Source organism: Austrofundulus limnaeus, unplaced genomic scaffold, assembly GCF_001266775.1.
Source record: "Austrofundulus limnaeus strain Quisiro unplaced genomic scaffold, Austrofundulus_limnaeus-1.0 Scaffold41, whole genome shotgun sequence".
In the NCBI taxonomy this organism is placed as follows: Eukaryota; Metazoa; Chordata; class Actinopteri; order Cyprinodontiformes; family Rivulidae; genus Austrofundulus; species Austrofundulus limnaeus.
Genome location: NW_013952443.1, coordinates 891,622 through 913,489, shown reverse-complemented (window position 1 = coordinate 913,489; position 21,868 = coordinate 891,622). Strand labels below are relative to the sequence as shown.

General features: G+C 38.3%; 3 protein-coding genes and 1 long non-coding RNA gene across 6 annotated transcripts in view; 3 read left to right on the top strand and 1 right to left on the bottom strand.

Annotated features, from left to right (window-relative positions):
* arid3a (AT-rich interactive domain 3A) overlaps positions 1-4,120 on the top strand; it is a 55,607-nt gene extending 51,487 nt beyond the window's left edge. For all 3 annotated transcript variants that reach the window (XM_014007287.1, XM_014007285.1, XM_014007286.1), the window contains exon 9: positions 626-4,120. In XM_014007287.1, coding sequence (XP_013862741.1) covers positions 626-810 — 185 coding nt within the window. In that variant the 3' untranslated portion in view covers positions 811-4,120. The remainder of the gene's footprint in view (positions 1-625) is intronic.
* Positions 4,121-11,958: 7,838 nt separating this feature from the next.
* Positions 11,959-19,240, top strand: ctdspl3 (CTD (carboxy-terminal domain, RNA polymerase II, polypeptide A) small phosphatase like 3). Its single transcript, XM_014007284.1, has 11 exons — positions 11,959-12,228; positions 12,775-12,889; positions 13,008-13,142; positions 13,365-13,479; positions 15,400-15,511; positions 16,858-16,944; positions 17,235-17,297; positions 17,394-17,473; positions 17,595-17,721; positions 18,462-18,557; positions 18,816-19,240. Exons 1-11 carry the CDS (start codon positions 12,100-12,102, stop codon positions 18,879-18,881), a joined length of 1,125 nt encoding a protein of 374 aa, XP_013862738.1. The 5' UTR covers positions 11,959-12,099; the 3' UTR covers positions 18,882-19,240.
* A 1,482-nt stretch (positions 19,241-20,722) lies between these two features.
* LOC106516772 (uncharacterized) overlaps positions 20,723-21,868 on the bottom strand; it is a 5,071-nt gene continuing 3,925 nt past the window's right edge. The window contains exons 2-3 of the long non-coding RNA XR_001310130.1: positions 21,186-21,274; positions 20,723-20,918 (exon numbers count right to left, since the gene is read on the bottom strand). This is a non-coding gene — a long non-coding RNA (uncharacterized LOC106516772). The remainder of the gene's footprint in view (positions 20,919-21,185; positions 21,275-21,868) is intronic.
* The window catches only part of LOC106516771 (transmembrane protein 79), a 15,897-nt gene continuing 15,291 nt past the window's right edge, over positions 21,263-21,868 (top strand). Inside the window, exon 1 of the mRNA XM_014007283.1 lies at positions 21,263-21,310. The gene's annotated coding sequence lies outside the window, so the exon portion shown is untranslated. The remainder of the gene's footprint in view (positions 21,311-21,868) is intronic.

The following is a 21,868-nucleotide window of genomic DNA, read 5'->3' as shown; positions in this document are numbered from 1 at the left end:
ACCATAATTAAATCCCCTCTATCTAGGAGGCACAATTTACTGTATATGGATAGTTTTTATTTTTTGTAACAAGCTGGAATGAAATAAAGTAAAAATCAAATAAAAGTAATGACTTTCTACTTCTTGACTTTTTAAAAAAATATAAGGAGTAGAAAGTACAGATAATTGTGTGAAAATATAAGAAGTAGAAGTAAAAAGTAGGCTGAAAAATAATTACTCAAGTAAAGTACAGATACCCAAAAATTCTACTTAAATACAGTAACAAAGTATTTGTACTTAGTTACTTTTCAATTCTGCTGTTTCTGATATTATCTTACTACAATGAGAAAAACATTCATGTATTTGTTTTGATATTATAGTTTGTTTAAATTACTCCCCAATTTCCATTTAAATCCCATAAATTCACACAATTTGCATAGAGCTTTCCACCCTTTTGCAACCCTAAATATCACTGGCTTTTCTTCAAAACTAGCATAAAATTATTAATTTATGAGTAAATTAAAATGTTAGAAAATAAAATCTGTTGTTAAAAACTGTTGTTTTCAGTCTGTTTGCCAAAATAAAATAGGCTTTTATAACGATGTATTGTTGTTGTTGTTTTTTTATTTATTTTTTGTCTGTCTAGGCGTTCTTTTTGCCCAGGCAGCAGCCGGGTTGGCCTCATCCGGAGCGTCTGCATCATCCCTCTCCAACAAGCCGGTCAGCAGTCGCGTCGCTCCTCCTCCTCCCCCTCCTCCTCCTCCTCCTCCCCAGCAGCAGCAGCAGCACCAGAACACACCTACCTCAACCTCCAGCAACCCATTGTCTTAACAAACTCCCATCTGATCCACTGTTTTTTGTTTTTGTTTTTTAATAATTACCACGCTAAGAAAAAGCCAAAAAAAAACAACCTCATTTTTTACATCATCAATGCCAAAACAAAAGAAAAAAAAAGAAGAGAAGAACCGTCATCAGAACAGAAAGACAAACTGAAACTCAGCTCACTTGAAGTACACTATCTCAGGTTTTCTCTCACAAACTCATCTCTTTTTGTTCTTCATCGCCAAAAGGATTTAAAAAGAAAATATCCCAACTGAGAGCCAGTATATGCTAAACTTCTACGTATGCACAACCTGTGAATTATTTATTTCTGCATAAATGTACAGATTATTGGAGAACAACAAAGAAGGTAATAACTAGGAAGGCTAAAGCATTGTTTACACCCACAAACACAGCTACTGACTGACAATGATGTTATGTCCTCCAGAGGAGATATCTTTTTTTTTTATTTTATCCTTTCATTGTCATTATTATTATCTTTATTGTTGTTATTTTGTGTTTTATCTTTGAAATCTTTAACAATCTTTTCACTGCAGGAAAAAAATTAATCTATATATTTAGAATTCTATAAAAAGAAGTATGAATATTCTCTATTTTTAATCAGAAAAGCTTTAAAAGTTATGTGTTCTTTTTTGTTTTGTTTCTTCAGGGCATATAATGTATGGTTGTGACCTCATTTTGTGTAAAAACAGATAACCTTATTCACATGGCAGCCGTGGTGGGTTTCTGTGTGGGAGAACAAGTTTTTTTTTTTTTTAAGTGCAGGTTTTCGCTCTGGTTCTGTAGCGAGAGGTTTGCGTCACATTAATGTCACAGGGTCTGAATCTGAAGGATGGTTTTTGTTTTTGTTTTTGTAAAATCACCTGTAAAACGTTTGATCCCGGTCAGGCTCCGAGTGGCAGGCTTTCTGTACATATCTGTTTGATTTGCCGTGTTTTGTTCTTCCCCAAAAAAAAAAAAAAAAAAAAMACGTGGCTGGTTTGAGTCTCAAATCCACTCCCGTTTGTTGATGTGATGCCAGTTGAAAGGCGGTGAAATGAGCGAAGTCACGTTTTCATGATTGTTCTCAGGTGTTTCTCGGCTTCCCGCTGTCGCTTATTACACTGGACGGAGCAAAGCTTTCAACCTCTTTCTCTTTCTGCCTTTATGTGGAGTGACTATATTAAAGAAGTAGTTCAGATCTTTTGAAGTGGGAGGTTTGTGAACAGTTTTATCTTGGCTCTTTGAATGCCCTTGTCTGATTGAATCGAAAAACTAAAGTTTAGTCCAAGCAAGTGGATTCCTACTGTCTTTTTATAAATACGCAAAAAACTTTTAGTGTTTTAGCCTCGTGTCTACATGGAAACAGTGTTTTAGGAGCCCCAAAGTGGTAATTTTTTAAAATATTTAAATCAACTCTTTAATTTATACTTCCACAAGATGTGAGACCGCAGATCATTACGTCATTTAGAGTATCTTTTTCTTACGGTTTATACACGCGTAGAAGACGCTGGGGATAAGTCATCATAATCACTCCCAGTGTGGCACACGTAGCATTTAGCTAACAGTATAAACAACAACAGTAATGTTAGGATTGATAGTGGGGGGGGGGGGGGGGTCACTCACTGTTGATCAGACGTTGAAAGAGAGGCTTTTGTTGCCTTTTTTTTGTCTTGTTTGCCTCAGAGATGGAAAGGTTACACATTCCGTCTTGGTAATTTGACAACAGGCCTCCGGCAGCTGACTATTTCCAGAAAAAGATGACGCGCAGAAGGAGGTGCTGTACTGCTCCGCAAACTCAAACGCGCCCACAAAGTTTTGACCAATCGCACCGCAAGACACACTGGTCTGCAAGACAGTTCTGACTGGGCGTCGGCGGGAGATAGCAGATGGAATTTATGCAATTTTTGTCACGCAAGACATGAGAAGGGGAGTATAAATTAGTGTAGATGGCTACAATGCAACTTTTTGAAAATGATTGACACAACCCCATCATCTAATCCAGTGGTTCCCAAGATGCATTTAACCAATTAAAAAAATAATGAATTGTTACAAACTTTTATTTTAAAAAGGGTGGGAAAAAGAATGGAGTTATACAGAGTTTTAATTATTCATACTTGTTTTGATAATTTTATATACAAACAATAAATGTATATTTTCTGAGCAGATGTTGTTGAGAGTCGTACCCCCCCCCCCCACCACCACCACCCCACTACCGTGCTCTCTGCTCCAATCTGTTCGACAATCCGAGGGTCGTCGTCGTCATTTTCTGTTTTATGTTTCGCCTCCATCATGTAAGCTTTATGTGCGTGCTACGCGCCTCGTTTCCTGTTTCTGGTGTGTTGTTGTGGCAGCGTAATGGCGCCACCCTACWGGCCTGACATGGTTACTACAGCATTTTAGGACTTTGTTTCCATGTGGATGAGGATGTTTCTAGAAACAAACTGAGGCCGTCCAAAGAACTCTCTGCAACACGTACGATATTTGTTCATAAGCTTTCTACAGAACCTCACTTCAAAAGATCAGAGCTATCCCTTTAAGATCAGATTCACACATCTGTTTGTAGATGAAGGTCCTTCCATTCAAAGTGAAGCGATTATTTTTCTGTAACTCCACTAAATGCTTTTTATTGTTTTTATTGGTCACATGGACAATCAGCTGTCAGGAGATGCGTTCAGATCATCTCTGAATCACTGTCACAATCATTTTGTTGTTATTTTCCGTTCGGCTTTGTGTTTTGCATGACGTAGTGCTTCTTCTGATCCAAGTGCTTCTTATCTCGTGCTGTGGAGATGGACAGGGTCGCCTGTTGAGAATATAGCAGAGAATGTTTTTGTGATTTATTCTATTCTTCATCGAGCTGAGAGGTGATCGTAGCGCTTTGTATTTTGTGTCAGATTTGGTGCAAATTAATGACAGAAGAGACGTTGCGTCTCTTGAGTTTTTTAAGGAGATCAGTCTTCAGCTCTTTGAACTTTAACCCATGTTACCTCTCTGGACTGTTAAATATTGTTACTCCCCCGCCCTCCTCCACCCCACAGCTGTGCCAAACAGCCTCGTCCCCGCTGACGTGAGGAAGTAAATCAAGCTTTGTATGTGGGTTCTGCTCTGAGGCCTTTAACACAGCGTGAGGTGACCGGAGAGCGAGCAGTACCTCCGTCTAATCACTTTTTACTGTTCAGTCAAATATCGCCCAACGGCTGTCCCCGCTTTGATTCTGTGCTGGCTTCACGGTGGGAGATCGCCTCCAGCTGCTTGGCAAACACTGGTCACTTTGAAAAACATACTTTTCAAACTCAATAAAAAAGGCGCGCTGCTGTCAGAAGGATATATTTTTAAGTAAAGTGGTTAAAAACGTAAAAGCTTAAAGGGTTGATCCACAAAGGCTTTGTTATTTATCTTGGAGTAGATGGTTCTGAATCAGTTACAAAACAAAGTTCTTAACGTTTTAAAAGATTTCAACTTTTAAAAGTGAATCAGGGAAAGAAATCAAGGTAGCAACACAAAATACAGGACAATAAGTATTATTGTTTTATGTGACTCAACTTACTGGGTACATACTTACTCAGTACTCACCAGGTGCTTGCCAAGTACTAATGAATACTTGCCAGGTTGTATTATTCAGTTTCCTCGTTTGCTGATTAAGTACCTGGTACTGATCTTGTACATGCTCTGTACTTAACTGGTTGACACTTAGTACTTACCAGGTCAGAGTTTGGTACTTGCTGGATACTTATCGAATTGTATTACGTGAAGCTACCCTGACTCATTGGCTTATTCACTTTGAGTACAAAGTACTTTTATGTACCGTTATTTAACCAAGCAAGTCCTGTTGAGATGTCAGATCTCTTTTTTAAGGGCGGCCTGGGCCTGAAGGCGACATATTGTACATGTTTTTGGGGGTGGGGGGAACTGGAGAACCCGGAGAAAACCCACGCAAGCACGAGGAGAACATGTAAACTCCACACAGAAAGACCCCAGGTCCAAACCTGGGATCGAACCCAGGACCTTCTTGCTGTGAGGCGTCGGTGCTAACCACTGAGCCGTCGTACTTACTGGGTACCTGCCCAATACTTACCTTGTACATACCTGGTACTTGTCTTGTACATACTCTATACTTACCAGGGACATGCTGGGGACTTACCGTGCATGTACTGGGTATTTTCCGAGCTCGTACCGGGTATTTGCCAGGTATGTAACAGTACTTCCCAAGTTTAAACCACGTTCAGGCTGGTGATAATAGCCTGTCTTCTATATTGCTACCAAAATGAGTCCCACTAAAAGCTTTAAGTACTGCTGTTACGCTCTGGTCTGGACAAACGTAAAGTAAAATTGTTTTTTTAAACGACCTTCTTCAGCTCTGTTGAACAAAAAGGCGAGGTGTATAAGTTAATATTTAATTCAAGTTATTCTGACTTTTGCTCTAAATGTTGAGTGGTAAAGGACTCTGAGACTTTGCTATCATGCTATCATCAGTTTTTTGCTCTTATTATTTAATCTTTAGTGTTTTATTTATGTCTTTAGCACTGAAACAGACTTAATCTTTTCAGTCTGCTTGCTTGAGCAAACCGCAGTTCTTTTTCCCGGGCGATCCGATTCTGAATTTTAACATTTTTTATTTGTTTGTGCAACCTTTAACGGCGTGAGAGGGTTAGCGCTTTGTGCTGTGTGAAGGCCTCAGCTGGAACATCCGTTTAGTAGCAGTTTTTGTCCTTCCAGAATCGTGTCGGCTCGTCTCAGTCTTATAGGAGCCTCTGGTTGAGTTGCAGGTGTCAGTGTTGATGGTAATGGTTGACAATCAAATGGAGCTGAATCTTTGAGGGTGGGGGGAGGCTAAAACTAAATCCAATCCAATCCAATTGCTTTTTTCAGATCTGACCCTTTGACCTTTTCAGCCCCCAAGGCAACATTTAAGCACCTGCACCCCCCCTCCTCTCCTTTCAGTCAATCCATGTTTATTGTATATCTATTGACTGCTTCAGTGAGATATTTGCATTTGAACAGTGGAGGTACTGCAGCTCTCCTGTCGCTTCTCCGTGTAGTATTTTCAGGAGGGCGAAAAAAAGGCTGCGTTTAATTGTACGGCAGCGACAATCAGGAGACGTTAAGGCGACGCCGTATACCTCGAAACGCTCTCGACATCCCCTCCAACCACAACCAAGCCCCCGTTTCTACCTCAAGAACTAAAAAAGCTTTGGCAGATGGCTTCTTGGCAGCCACAACAGAGAATCCTGCTGTAGTGCTGTTCGTGCAGAACATAAAAAAAAAACATTGAAATGTCGTTGATGTTTGTTCACAAAGACCAATAAAGAGGTTGTAATAACCACAGACAATCAGATATCACCTTAAATGAGACTCTCACCTTTTAATCAATATAACCCTGTTAGTTTAAGACTGCTGGAAGTCTTAACCTGCGTGGAGAGAGCGCCCCCCGGTGGAAAGCTTTATTATCATGCACAAATTAAATATTACATTTTACCTCAACAATAATAATAAATGCATTCTTTGAGTGCATCCTCTTGGTGTTTTGAGGGTTTTAGGTTTGCTGGGGCGTAAAAGCCGCCGAGTCAGCATTCAGTGAAACACTAAAACACGCGGAACCAAACTCTTATAGAGTCAGTAGCTCTTCGAGGCAATCAGGTAAAAGGAGTGTGTCGGTCGGTATAATCAGGCGTCCTGTCTTGCTGTAGCGTGATCAAGCAGGCGCCTCTGTTTTCAGTTTGAAAGTAGCCGTGGAATTTATCAGTCTTAACTGAGTAGCATCCGTTCTTAAGAAAATGTTTTTCAAACTGGTGTTTTGTTTTTTGTTCTAAAACCATTAGTTTGGTGGTCTTCATCATCAGATGAGACTGCTCTCTGTTGTCAAAAGTTACATCTTTGTTGTGTGGCGATGCAGGTAGAAGCCTCGTATTGAACTGCTGAAGTCTGCTCCTTTTTGACGTGTTGCACAGACTAGAACAAAGCTTTCTTTTTCTTTCTTTCTTTTGCTCATCTCGAAGTTAAATTTCCTGCCCGTTTCAGCAACATCGGCACAAACGATCGGTCTCATAGGACTAGCAGGTCTTCATAAGAACGTCATTGCTTTTATTAAAAGATGTTGCTGCTGTTTTCATCCCACAGCTGTAAGATAAAAATAAAAGCTTTTAGAAAATTATTATTATTATTATTATTTTGGAAAAAAAATTAGGTCCAAAGCATTTTTTGCATGGAAAACAAACTGTGTTCCCACATGCTGCTGATTTGGGCTGGGACGTTTACAGGTTGAGGTGGGCTCAGGCCTCTGGACTGGACTCTTATCACTGATTGGACCTCCATCAGGTGGACTGTGTGCGCAGGAAAAAAAATTATGAGAAAAGAAAAAAATAACGATGCCTTCTGCTGTGACAATTGTATGAATTAACCTGTATTTCTAAGATTCATTAAATCGATTTTGTCTGAAATGAGGCTTTTTAGGGCTACGGATTATATCGTGTTTATATTGTTTGTTGTATTTTTTTTCTTTTTTGGCTATTTCTTTGCTTTATTGACCTGCTTTTAGCAACTGAGGCACACAGAGATTACTTCTAGAGCAGTTTTATGAACAGCAATGATAATAATGTGATTATTGTAAAGAAGTGTGTGTGAGTGTGTGTTTGTGTGTTTGAGAGAGAGAGAGAGAGAGAGAGAGAGGGATTTTAGGTGTCTTTGAGCATCTTCAGAACGGAAACAAAGCGTGTCTATTGTGTCTTACAACTTCTCAGGAAAATCTACCTCTACCTCCAGTTTGATGCATTTGACCCAGTGTTGGCTCGAGTTACTGTTCAGTGGGAGGAGGACAGGAGGACGAGCGTCAGGAGTTTAACTTCACCCGTTAACCCAATCAGAGACGAATGCTGTCTCCTGAAACGTGGGATTATCTTCAGCTCGAGTGTCTTCTCACCGTAACTTAATTTCAAACATTCGGACGCCCTCCCTCTGTGTCCTCTGTTCATTGTTACACACCTGTAACATTTCTACTGTTTGGTTTATCTGAGCTCCAGCATTCAGGGACCTCCAGCTCAACAGTTAACTACTACAAGTACTGCTTCCTGTACCACTGTTAGTTTGGCAAGTTTTTTTTTTTAATCTTCCTGTCTGCTCCCCTTAACGTGTGCTTTTCTTCCCTCCCTCCTTTTTCTATAAATGATTAAAGTTTTGTGATGAATGGGATGTTTTCTCGGTAACCACGGCAAGTGTGAAGTGGCATCGGGCAATGCAAGTTTTTTTGTTTTATTAAGGGTGAAGAGCAACTCTTGCCTATTTACTCTGTATGTGTTTGTGTACTCTGTATGTGTTTGTGTACTCTGTATGTGTTTGTGTGAATACTTTTATTTTGAATCTGAAAAATTAATAAAATATCACCATTCTTAAATGTCACACAGCTTTGAGGATTATTTATTGTTTTTAATTCTTTAAATTAGTCCGCCAACCTTTACCCTTTTCTGAAGACTTTTATTTTTCTTCCAGGGTCATGCATTCATGATTGTGTTGTGAACAGAGGTGGGCAGTAACATAGTAAATCAAGCCTATTGTTAGGCGATGGCCCTCTTTTGCATGTGACTAACCTGTTTGTCCATGTGGAGGCAATGCATATAAGGCTGAGTTCACCTGAAACTCATCAGACTGAAGAAGTCTCTTGGAGGAGAGACTAAACGTTTCACTAAAGCAGTGGTTCCCAAACTTTTTATCTTCTGACCCACAAAATATCCACGGCAAAAACTTGTGACCCCAAATATTACTGGTCTGAGTACACGAACTTCGTTAATAACCCTAAAAGCACAGGTTTTTTGACAATCTAACAGCTTATACACAAATATAAATACTTATTTGTACTTATTTTGTGTTTTTGTAATAATTATAGGGAAAATATTACATCAGTAATTATTTTATTACCTTTAAATTGATTTCTGGAGATTATCCAAGGTGCTTCATGACCCATAATTGGGTCCCAAGCCCAACTTTGGGAACCAAAGTGCAGTGGTTCCCAACTTTTTCAGCTTTTGACCCACAAAATTACAGTAGCAGAGACCTGTTCCCCCAACTATTTTTGGATGATAAACATTTGTATCAGGTTAACAAAACATGGGCAGAGTAACAATATTTTTATACTACATTTATCCATTTTAAACACACTAACCTCACTCCTTTGTAACAACTAAGGCAAAAATGTAACTAATTCAGAAAATCTTTTCAGGACCCCACCTTGATGTTTCGGGACCCCATTTTGGGTCCTGACCCCAACTTTGGGAAACATTGCACTAAAGAACCCATCCAGAGGACCTACATAATTTTTCTTTATGATAGTAAATGTACTCGAGTACTGTAAGCAAGTACATTTTTTTGAGAATTTGTACTTTACTTAAAGGGGCTATGTCATGTAAAATCAACTTTTTTGAGCTTTATATCATGTTATAATGTTATCCTCTCATCAAAAACATGCCCAAGGTCTTGCTTTTATTTTACTCCACTACATTTTAAAGGTAAAAATCATACATTTTACTGCACTACATTTCTCTAGAGGCTTTAGCTACTGGTTACTTTTTTGGCCATGTTTGTGCAGTTTGTGTCTATTTTGTTCTACCAACTCACTAAAATTATACACAACACACTGATACAGTAGTTGGTGATATACAGCTTTAAACCAGTTACGAGCAGAATAATAGTAATAGTTTTTGTCCTAGTGCTGCCTTTCAGGTACACTAAACATGCTTCAGCACTATTGCAGGTCTTTGTTAATAGCCTTATCTGAACAAGGTCTCATCTCATTTAAGACTCAAGTTAGAGTGTTTTAGACTTTTAGTCCTGAAGGTTATTTTGTGACTGATTAACTGAATTTTAGATGCAGCCTTCATGCTGTGATTAGTCATTTACTTTAAACAGGAAGAGAATCAACAAGTCTACTGAATTTGTGCCTCGCTCCAGCAGTGTAAGAATAATTGTTTATATTTACGGCATTCAAATGGTGACATAAGAGGAACCCCATCTTTGAGCATCTAGAAAAGTGCTATATCAAACTATTATATGTTTGAAGTTACCAATCTGTCCAATATAGCAGGAAAAATTTCCCCATTTTTTTTCTCAACTACACTCAAAAATCAGATTGTTGGATTTACTTAACCGACTTATGTCAACAACTTCCACTCAAACTTTCACTCACATTCAGTTTTATAGAAAATGTGAAAGTTGCTTTAAGTAAATCCAACGATCAATTATTTTAAGTGTACGTCAATTGAAATGCATTATAAATTCAACATTTTAAGTACTTTGTGTAATTAAGTATTATTACAACTACATTCATATTTTAATTTTAATAAGATTTTGACCAAGCTACTTTTATTTTTATTAGATTAGTGTTTGACCAGTGGGATCAGATCTTTGACTTGAAGCTGAGTAATTTGTCCACCAATGGTTGTGAATGACTTTCAGCAACAATCAACCCAAACTTTAGCATATTATCTGTCAAACTGACAAAATTACAGCTATTTTTGTGTTTTGCAAAGGTTGGTTGGTTGTTACGATCATCTTGAATCAGGTTCACTCCAAACGTTAAAACAGCTGTAAAGTCACATTGAATGATTCTTAAAGTTTCCATTCAATGGGTCGATGAAGTTTTTTGCTAACAGAGAGATAAAGTTGTAAATAAGTAATGGCAAACTGAGATCTTGTGTAATCTGTTAGAGCTCAGATTATGAGCTGGGTATCATTTTCACGTGTTACCAAACAAAGTATGAAGTCATTATTTGTAAAACTGGCTGAGTTATAGCTGTTTAGGTGTGTGTTTTAAGGTCTGTTAGCTAAAATGATTACCTTCTGCAAGTTTGTAAGAAAATCAGTCCATAGACAGACGAGTGATTTGATTTGATTTGATTTATTGATTTAACAGGAAAAGATTACTAAAAATCAAGCCTGACTCAGCATAATTGCTGTTTTACAGCAGGTTCCTGTTCTGCAGCACATAAAACTCTCAGAAATACAGCATCACAATCACATCATTATACACCATAGACACAACGACAAACAAGCTTGGAGACAAAACAAATGTTAAATGTCCTTATTTTGCTTTAAAAAGCTACAGTTTCAGAAGGCCTGCTGCAGAATTAAATGTTTCAAAAGACATTTACTTATTAGTTTATGTTAGTGATGGAGGCAGCTGGTTCTTTTCAACAGTTGTTTGACATGATGTCAATACAAAGGCTGAGTGGGGGAGCGTTTCCATCCTGACAGAGACCACTTCCATCAGAATGGAAATGTTCTGGTGCAGGATGAAGTGACCAAGTAGAACAACTCCGTATTGATCAGCAGGGATTCTTCCCAAACCAATTAAATGCCCGATAGAGCATTACTGAGCCACCTGATCCCCCCCATGACTACAGAGGTCAAAAGTTCAGAGTTTTTTCTTTCAGTTAAACTGTTAAAACAGTGGATGTACAGTTCTACCTGTAACATAATGGTATATACTTGTTTAATTTTTAGGGATTTCAGGATATTATGTACATCCATCATTAGATGAAAGGTGGGATACACCCTGGACAGTCTGCGGTCCATCACAGGAGATTAGGTTTTACAGATAGGCTAAAAATGTTTAACAAAAGTGAATGAAAACCATTTTGAGATTGTTCAGGATCTTTATAAAGATCTACACTCATGTTTCCAGTTCAGTCTGAATGATTCTAACAAAAAAAAACTTTTTTTTTTGACTTAGCATCTAGTTTTTAGCTAATGTTTGGCCAGTTTTGTCTTTTAGGTACTATGTTGCTGACTGTGTCTCAGTTACTGTTTGGCTAATTTCGGTTTTGTTCTGGTCATTTTAACCATTTGGTTATAGCTTCCAAATTTCAGTAAAGTTGATTTGCTGTATTTTCTCTGAAATTTAAAATTATTTCAAACAGAACATTTCTTCTATAGTTTTTATAAATATTTTTTCTTTATTATAATGAAAACTAAAATGTCATGTTTCACTATAAAAAGTGTAATTTAAACCAGGAGTGTCTCAGGGTGCTTCTCTGTTGACCCAGATGTTTCTTGTCCCCCGTGATCACATGTAAACAGACCAACAAGCACCGCCCTCCACAGCTGTCCGCGGCTACGAACCCAACGCACCCCAGTGCAGGTTTGAAACCCGTTGGCGAGCGGGGCGGAGTTTCTCAATCTAACTTGAGCTGGCGGAGGGGCGGGGATTGGAAAGGAGAAAGAAAAAAAAAACCAAAACGTTTACCCGAGAAAGTACGGGACGGTGGTGGATTTTACGTTTAAATGCTTACTAGTTCCACGTGAGGAAGAAAAATGAGACTCAGGTCTCAAAAAATAGTCAAGGCTTGCTCGGATACGCCGAAAAACACCCGTCGGCGGTCCATCAAAAGGACGCCGAGGCCAGCATCGACGTCGACTCCCGAGAGCACGCAACAAACCGAGGTAACTCCTTATCAGATTACAATAATGTCTCAAAAAGAGAGTTATACTTAATATACTAATGTTAGCAGACGTATTTTAGCTGTAAAAATACAATTTGTGTAAAACTCGCTTAAATTGCTCGATGCTAGCATGAGCTTAGCTTTCCTTGTTTGCTAACTAGCTTAGCTTAAAAGCAGAAGGACGTGTTAATGCTTGAAATAGAAAAAAAGTCAAATGATCTGAGAGATTTTATTTGTCAGGAATTTAGGCAAAGGTTCTGGGACCCATGCATTAGTCTGACAGTAAATATTTGATCTATGAAGGATAAAAAGTTCATCTTTTGTTGAGCATGTTTGATTAAACTGTCATTTTTAAAGCGCCAGTAGGGGGCGCTGTGGATAAATAAAACTAATGAAGATAAATTTAACCTGAATATTGTCATAGCTCACATTCACTTTGATCAAGTTTTATTTATATAAAGATAATAGATTTTTGTCAGACCCTCCACATCTCCATGTTAGACTTGTAATAATTCTTGTTTGAATGTTTTTATGTTTTGCTGTGCAGTTTGAAGAGACCTTGGATATATCCACAGATGATGAGGTTCCTACGATGAAGAGGCGCCGGCTGCCTCGTGGCTGGGCAAGAAAACGGGCCATCGCTGTTGAAGACCGAGAATCAGGTACTTTAGCTCTCACCTTTTAATTTGTGTTTTAAGCTTTTTCCTCCATCTAAACGCCCCAGCACCACACTAATTTTTATTTATTTATTTGTTTGTTTTTCTTGTCTCCTACATCCAGCCTTTAAAACTCCCCACAGGCCCGTAATGCGCCGTGAGCGCATACTGGCAGAGATCGACATCGAGTCTCCTCGCAATTCAACCGCCAGAAAAATCTACTCGCCTTTAGTGCGTTTCCTCACGCCCAGCAAGGAAAGTAAGTACAGCAACTGTTATTTTAATATGAACTCTTAGCCTAAAAATAGAATGCTGTCATGAAATAATTTGGTTTGCAAGGTCTGTGCATTAGCTGTCGTGAATTAATTCAACACTCAGTGAGCTAAACTTATCAGGCACGTTGTTGGGCCGACTTCTGGTGTTTCATTTGCGTTTTTTATGATTTGTTGATTTTTCTATTTCTGTGTGTCTTCCTGACCAGATTTAATGTCTCCTGAAACTGAGAATAAAATCATAATGAGCCCAGAACAAGGTGTGTTTGGTTATGGTTCCGTGGAGCTGCTGGCAGGAGAGGAGGAGGATGAAGTCTTTGACCCGTAAATATAACTATTTTATTTATTTAGCTTTGTTCAAACCTCAGCTGGTTAGGAAATTTACTTGCCTTGATGTTTTTGTTTACAGAGCCTAAATCAGATGAGGAATGTTTTTATGTAAAAGAAATGAATAAGCAATAGTCAAAATGAAATGTTTCAAGGCTCGTCAAACAAACAAAAAAATGAATCCAATATGTCATAAAAAAGACGTACAGTGGGGAAAATAAGTATTTAGTCAGTCACCAATTGTGCAAGTTCTCCCACTTAAAAAGATGAGAGAGGCCTGTAATTGACATCATAGGTAGACCTCAACTATGAGAGACAAAATGTGAAAAAAATTTTGAGAAAATCATTTTGTCTGACTTTTAAAGAATTTTTTGCAAATAATGGTGGAAAATAAGTATTTGGTCAATAACAAAAGTTCATCTCAATACTTTGTTGTATATCCTTTGTTGGCAATGACAGAGGTCAAACGTTTTCTGTAAGTCTTCACAAGGTTGGCACACACTGTTGCTGGTATGTTGGCCCATTCCTCCATGCAGATCTCCTCTAGAGCAGTGATGTTTTGGGGCTGTCGGCGGGCAACACGGACTTTCAACTCCCTCCAAAGGTTTTCGATGGGGTTAAGATCGGGAGACTGGCTAGGCCACTCCAGGACTTTGAAATGTTTCTTACGAAGCCACTCCTTTGTTGCCCTGGCAGTGTGCTTGGGATCATTGTCATGCTGAAAGACCCAGCCACGTTTCATCTTCATTGCCCTTGCTGATGGAAGGAGGTTTGCAYCCAAAATCTCACAATTCATGGCCCCATTCATTCTTTCATGTACACGGACCAGTCGTCCTGGTCCCTTTGCAGAGAAACAGCCCCAAAGCATGATGTTGCCACCCCCATGCTTCACAGTTGGTATGGTGTTCTTTGGATGCAACTCCGCATTCACTTTCCTCCAAACACGACGAGTTGTGTTTTTACCAAATAGTTCTACTTTGGTTTCATCTGACCATATGACATTCTCCCAATACTCTTCTGGAACATCCAAATGCTCTCTAGCAAACTTCAGACGTGCCTGGATATGGACTGGCTTAAGCAGGGGGACACGTCTGGCACTGCAAGATCTGAGTCCCTGGCGTCGTAGTGTGTTGCTGTTGGTAGCCTTTGGAACATTGGTCCCAGCTTTCTGCAGGTCATTCACTAGATCCCCCCTTGTGGTTCTGGGATTTTTCCTCACCGTTCTTGTAATCATTTTGACCCCACGGGCTGAGATCTTGCGTGGAGCCCCAGATCGAGGGAGATTAGTAGTGGTCCTGTATGTCTTCCATTTTCTGATTATCGCTCCCACAGTAGATTTCTTCACACCAAGCTGCTTGCCTATTGCAGATTCAGTCTTCCCAGCCTGGTGCAGGTCTACAATTCGGTTTCTGGTGTCCTCCGACAGCTCTTTCGTCTTCACCATAGTGGAGTTTGGAGTGTGACTGTTTGAGGTTGTGTGCAGGTGTCTTTTATACTGTTAACGACTTCAAACAGGTGCCATTAATACAGGTAATGAGTGGGGGAAAGAGGAGCCTCTTAAAAAAGAAGTTACAGGTCTGTGACAGCCAGAAATCTTGCTTGTTTGTAGGTGACCAAATACTTATTTTCCACCATTATTTGCAAAAAAATTCTTTAAAAGTCAGACAAAATGATTTTCTCAAATAGTTTTTCACATTTTGTCTCTCATAGTTGAGGTCTACCTATGATGTCAATTACAGGCCTCTCTCATCTTTTTAAGTGGGAGAACTTGCACAATTGGTGACTGACTAAATACTTATTTTCCCCACTGTAGTCCTAGATAATTTTGATTATAGCTTTTTTATTTTGACATAAATGCTTTGTTTAGGTTTATAAAAGACAATTTCTGCTGGTTAACATAAATGTGTTTGTTTTCAGGTTCACCCTAATCAAGAACATCCTCTCACAGTCTCGGCATTCCCGTCCTCGACTCAGAGATATTCCCCCAAAGACCAGGAGCACCCCGGAGGCCACGCTGGTGGTCAACCTGGTAAGATTAATCATCAACAGTTTTCTGCTCATGCTTTCAACATCAAGCATGAGCTGTGACATTATAATATTTGTATTTTATTTGTTGCTTTTTTCACCAAATGGGTTTGATTTGTTGCGCACAGCAGTGGATTATAATGAGATTTTTTTTTCTCTGGTGGGCCGATGTGTGTTTCTCTCTGGAAATAAAGCTGTTTAAAAAGCAAGGGGTTTGTATTTGACAAGTTGTTTTTGCTGCGCAGTAGCACTTGTTCTCGTGGAGTCGCTGTAGCTTCCTGTGGTTGAAACGTGTTGCAGTAAAGCCACGTGTTTTCATCTAAATAGCTGCACTTATCATAACACGATGACCATCTTTAGTAATGGCTTTGAAACCTTTGATTCGTGCATAAATGTCCAGTGATGAACACAATGCTAATAGTGTTAGCTTTTCTATGGCATTTTCAGTGTTGAGTTAGTATCAGTGCTAACAGTTAATCAGCAGCCTGTGATTGGTTTTTTTTTTTGGACATGTTATTGTGTTCTGTTTTGTTAGGAATAAAAATATATGAATTAGTGCGTCTTTATGAAATATAAGTGAGAGTTTGTACATCCGTCCCTTTTCTTCCACTTATCCGGGGTCGGGTCGCGGGGGCAGTAGTCTAAGCAGAGTGACCCAGACTTCCCTCTCCCGAGCTCATCCTGGGGAATCCCAAGGCGTTCCCAGACCAGCTGAGAAACATAGTCCCTCCAGCGTGTCCTGGGTCTCGTTAATAAGTGAGAGTTATGTAAAGTAATAAGATTATTAATGCATCTGAGTTTATAATCACACTGTAGCCCTTTATTATCAGACTCCTCCTTTCTGTTCTGGCAGCCAGCTGAGGAGGAAGCTGATGGGTTAGAGGCATCAGTGGCTGCTTCTTGTTTCCCTTTCACTGATCTATTGTCTTGTTTTATTGAGAATGTTGTCTCTGCTGGTGTTACAGATGTTTTTGATAAATACGGTATGAATATTTGTTATGTTTGGATGGAGCACTTGTTTTCCTGTGGGTCAAAGCTGTGGGACTTTATGAAATAAAACTACTAGTGAGTAACTGAGGAGCAGCACAACTGCAGTTCATTTCTGTGGAGCTCCTTTCTCCTCGTTTGTATTCTCATCTTAAAAAGAAACATCTCTGACGTTAGTCTGTCCCACATCTGCTTCCAAACAAACAATTTCCAAATGTCTGGAAGGGTTTCTGCTGCTCGCTCTTGTTTTATCACCCTGTCAGCGTTAACGCTGAGGTGGAGGGGTTTTATTTTGGGAATAGATCCAGATTTTAGCTGTAATGAGAGAAACTGACTGTTTTTTTTTATGTGTGTGTTTGTCAGGAGGAGACGCTGATGTTCAGCTCCCTGAATGTGATCAAAGACGCAGACTACACTTTCAACACAACTTTCCAAGACAACCAGTACAAGGTCTCTGCTGCTTTTTAACAAATATGTTTGGTTTGAATCCATCATGACATTGAATTCTTTTGATGATCAGTTTAAAGTGACGGCGTTCCATAAAGACACATTTCCAAAGCCCTCTATAGCTGCATATGTTATGAATTTAAGTAGTGTTTCATTAAAAAACTACATCGACAAAGACACGAATCACTGTGTTGTAGTTCAAGCTGAACAAAAGCAGTTGTATCAATGTGTTTTATCAAATTATTACACAAAATAAACTTTTTTTTTTTCATTTTTAACCCTGAATGAAACAGGTGTACATGATTGTACGACCACATTTGAAGGAGTTTCTGCAAGCCATGGCAAAAACCTACGAGGTTTGGGGAATTTCGTTACATTTGTTTGTTTTTGTGTAGATTTTCAGGTCATTCACACACAAGCCCCAGATTTCTAATAGCATCTCTGTTTTCCAGCTGTTTGTTTACACGTGTGCGAAAAAAGAATACGCAGAGAAAATCCTGGAGATCCTGGACCCTCAGAGAAAACTGTTTCGGTACGTTTCAGAGAGAAACACTCAGCAGGAAGTCAGCGGTGTGGACGGTGGTCACGTGAAAGCTTTTCCCTCTTGGCTTTGATTGTTTAACAATGTTTAATGTTTCTGATCTCCTCTGTAGACACCGTCTGTACCAGGACGACTGCGCTTGTGTCCTCGGACACTACGTCAAAGACCTTGGCATCCTCGGGAGGGACCTCGCCAAAACCGTGGTCCTGGACAACGCCTCTCATACTTATCCGTACCACGTAAGCACCAGGGTTATTATAGTTAACTAAAACTAATTAAATAACGAAAACTGAAATTGAAAACATTTTAGTTAACTGAAATAAATAAAAACTGAAATAAAATGAAAAAAAAAACATCTAAAACTGTATACTCTTTTTACAAAACTAACTAAAACTATCTGAAATAATAGATAGAATATGCTTAGTTTTAATATCTTTTTTTTTTTTTTTTTTTTTTTTTGAGCTATGTGGACTGATTAAACTAGCCCAGCCAGGTAACACCAGGATCTAGACAACTATTGTCACCTTCTTAAAACAATTAAGTCCTTTGCTGGCAAAATTGAGTTATTTATTTTAGGAAGGTGTTGCTATAACAGAAAAAGCTGCTGGTTAGTTAACTCATAGGAACACTTCAAGCTGGAGGATTGGCAAATATGTTTATTCAAACTACAAAAAAACCCTAATACTAGACCATATAAAAACTAAAACTAAGCATTAAAAAAGCAATAACTAATAAAAACTAGCAAATTCATGCTAAAAACGAATTAAAACTGAATTAAAAGAAAAAAGTCACAACTAAATAAAACTAAACTATAATGAAAAATCCAAAACTATTATAACCTTGGTAAGCACAAATGTTACAAGTCTTCGTTTTATTTTTTTCCATCAAACAATAAAAACATGTAATAGTTGATGTTTTCAGTGTCGATGACGTTAAATAAATCAGGTCGTTAAAAGGGCGGCGTCTTGTTGTTTTGCAGCTGATGAACACAGTCCCCATAAAGAGCTGGACCGGAGCACCGGAGGACAGGGAGCTGCAGAAACTCATCCCCTACATGGAGAAACTGGCTACAGCTGTGAGTCTGCTGTGTTGTTTACTTCACTTCACTGTTTAACTTTGTGTTGGGAGAGTTTTCATTCACTGATCACATTTTTATCTTAAAGCAAGCAGCTGTTTCAGGGGAAAAAACAACGAATACACTCTAAACTGCTTTGTAGAAATAAGAATGGAACTAATAACTTTTGATCAACTTTAAGTTTGTTTTCTTTGTCTCCCCCTTGTGGTGGCATGACGTCACTGCAGGTTTAAGTGCTTTTTATTTTATTTTTTTCAGGAGGATTTTCAGGAGGTGCTGAAGAAGAGGAAGGACCACTTCCTCCGGCTGCTGTCGGAGGACTGACGGACCTCTGCACACCTCCCACCCTGACTCTGCTGCGCGTTTTTTTAGTTCCACCTTCGCCGAAAAGCGATTCRTTCACTTTAAAACCGTTGGTGACTTGAAAAGACTGCACATTTCAAAACTCCAGCTCGTCATTCTATAACTTGAACCTACATTCCCTCCAGGAATCATTCCTCAGGCTGTAAACTTCTGCGTGTAAATATTTACAGAACAAAACTTGAAATGTCGTTTGTATTCAGATTTTTGTTTCTATTTATTAACTGTATTGCAAATCAGTTGCTCATCGAGAATTATCTGTATATTTGAGAAATGTTTTTTTTTATTGCAATAAACTTACCCTGATATTGTTTCAAATTCCACAGGGATATCAGTTTTATTTCAGCACTGTGAGTCTTTGGTTTGAGATTTAACCTGACTTGTTGTAGCATCAGGTCTGCTCAGATCATGTTCCAGGTCYAGACAGTTTCATTCTTGTGCCTGAACTTTCTTTGTGAACTCCATCCTTGTAAAGTTTGAGACAGTAGTCTTGCATTTACATTTTTTTCTCCTTTTTTGACATTTCTAAGTTACACACAAAATATTTTATTTAAAACTAATGTTGCTTCTGTTCAACAGGAATGTAAAAATTTATGAGCAAATGGAAACAATTAGCAAAATCATATTTATGGAGTGTTCCCTGGCAGCAAAAGGTATCTGTGTGGTCTCTGACCCAGACCCGGTAAAAAGACCTGGATTTTTTAATTTTTCCCCCTTTCCCAACAACTCGTAACTGGAACAGATCTGAGCAACAACTGCTACAAAACATTTGGCGCAGATACAGAATATTTCGTTTTTTGGCTGATTTCAAACCGGTTCAACTCCATGTTTTCTGATTCTTTCAGCTGAAGCTTTGAAAACATTTGAAATATGCTAAAAAATTTTACATAACAACGAAAAACTTTTTCTGAAGATTCCTCTGATTCATTTTGACATTATTCCCCTCAAAGCTGAGGCAGAATTTAAATAAGATTTAGGCCTAATTTGTTCAATTGTATGTATTTTAATTTTAAAACAAATTTCACTTGTTTTTAGCTGAATTTAAAATAAAATAAATTTTAATGTTTGAACAACTTAGATGAAATCACATTAATTCAATTTATTTTACATTTGGGTTTGTTACCAATATTAAAAAGCTTTATTAGTTTTGAAAAAGTTTGATTTATGAATTTAGCAAGTTGAAGATTAAAAGAGAATTTGATCAATAAGGAATTTTTTTAAATCTATCAATTTTTTTAAACAGTAAATTATATTTTACTAAATATAAACAATTCCCAAATGTTACATTTTAACAGAAGCTCAGAAACTAAATTTCACAGAGAACACAACCAACACATTTTATAACAAAACACTGTCAGGTTGTAGTTGTTAAGTCGTCCCGATCAGATTTGAAGTTCCAGTTTTGACCCAGTTCACAAAATGATTTTCCAAACTATAGTCGTTTAAAAARACACTTCAAAATATCTTTTTAAAATTCAGTTCTTAGACCTTGACCGTCAGCCTGGATTTATTAAAACCTATGAAGACTTTCTGGAAAACCTAAATGTGAACTTCAAACCCTTTAGGTGACCCAGGTTCAACACGTCAATAATAAAATATACCAGAAACACAATCCTGAGCCGGTTCTGAAGAACTTCCACAGTGGTTCCCAAAGTCGGGGTCGGGACCCACAATGAGGTCCTGGAACATTAAGGTGGGGTCCTGAAAATATTTTCTGAATTACACTAAAAAATGACAACCAACAACATTTTTTACCTTTGTTACAAAATAAGATTAATGTACTTAAAATGGACAAAATAGCCTAATAAATATGCTCTAGTTTATTTGACGTGAAAACAACCGACAACAGCTGGAGACACAAGTCTCTGCTGCTGAAATTTTGTGGGTCAAACGCTGAAAAGTTTGCGAACCACTGGTCTAGAGACACCTGCTGCTTTGTTCTGAGCTCAGACCGCCTGGTTCTGGTTCTGACCCAGGATCCTCCCGTGCACCTTCACAGTCCTGGAGGATTAACAACAAAAACACTTTAATTCATTGGTTTGGTTAGATGTAATTATTTTACTTCAAGTCGAACCCTGTCTTCTATAACAAAATCTATTTATAATTATTTTAATCACCACATGAGGAATGACAGCTTCCTAAAACGTTAGCTAAAACAAGCTAACTGGCTAAATGGAGAGTAGCAAAACAAAAAAACCACAAGCTTCAATAAAACTATAGCGCTGCTCTACATGTTAAAACCCTGAATTTTTGTGTAGTCAAACTTACCTGTGTCAACAGGTGCAGCTGAGAAGTAAAATTAATGGTGGAACTTTGTTTTCCATTGATTTCAGTAGCTGCAGGTACAGGAGCGCCCCCTGCTGGACCGGAAGAAGACAGCTGAGCGTTCTCATGTACGTAAACAACACAGGTACTTTATTGGACTATTTCACATCTTACTACATTTAAAATTGTTTCACTTTTTTATCATATTGCTAAATAGCCAAAACAACAACGTAAGACATTCAATAACATTTAAATAATGCCTACAATTTGAGTAGTGTAGTAGCTTTACACCATTTAGTGAAGCGTGGTAAACATTTAAATTTTCAAACCCCAAGTTACAAAAGAACCAGGACATTAAGTTTAAACACTGACTTGCAACATTAAAATGTAACAATATAAAAATATATACACTCCTGATCAAAATCTTAAGACCAGTCAAAAAAGTGCAACAATTTGCATTTTGCACTATTGGATCTTAAGAAGGTTCTAAGTAGAGCTTCACAATGTTAAAAGAAGAAATCCGTGCAAGAGACAAGAACTTTTGAGCAGGGAATTTTCTGAAAACTGCATTTACACTCAAACATGATTTTTTTTCAGCTGATCAAAAGTTTAAGACCATAGTCTTTAAAAGCCAAAAGCTAAGCAAAAATCTGGATTCAATGGGCCTCATGCAAGAACATGTTCTT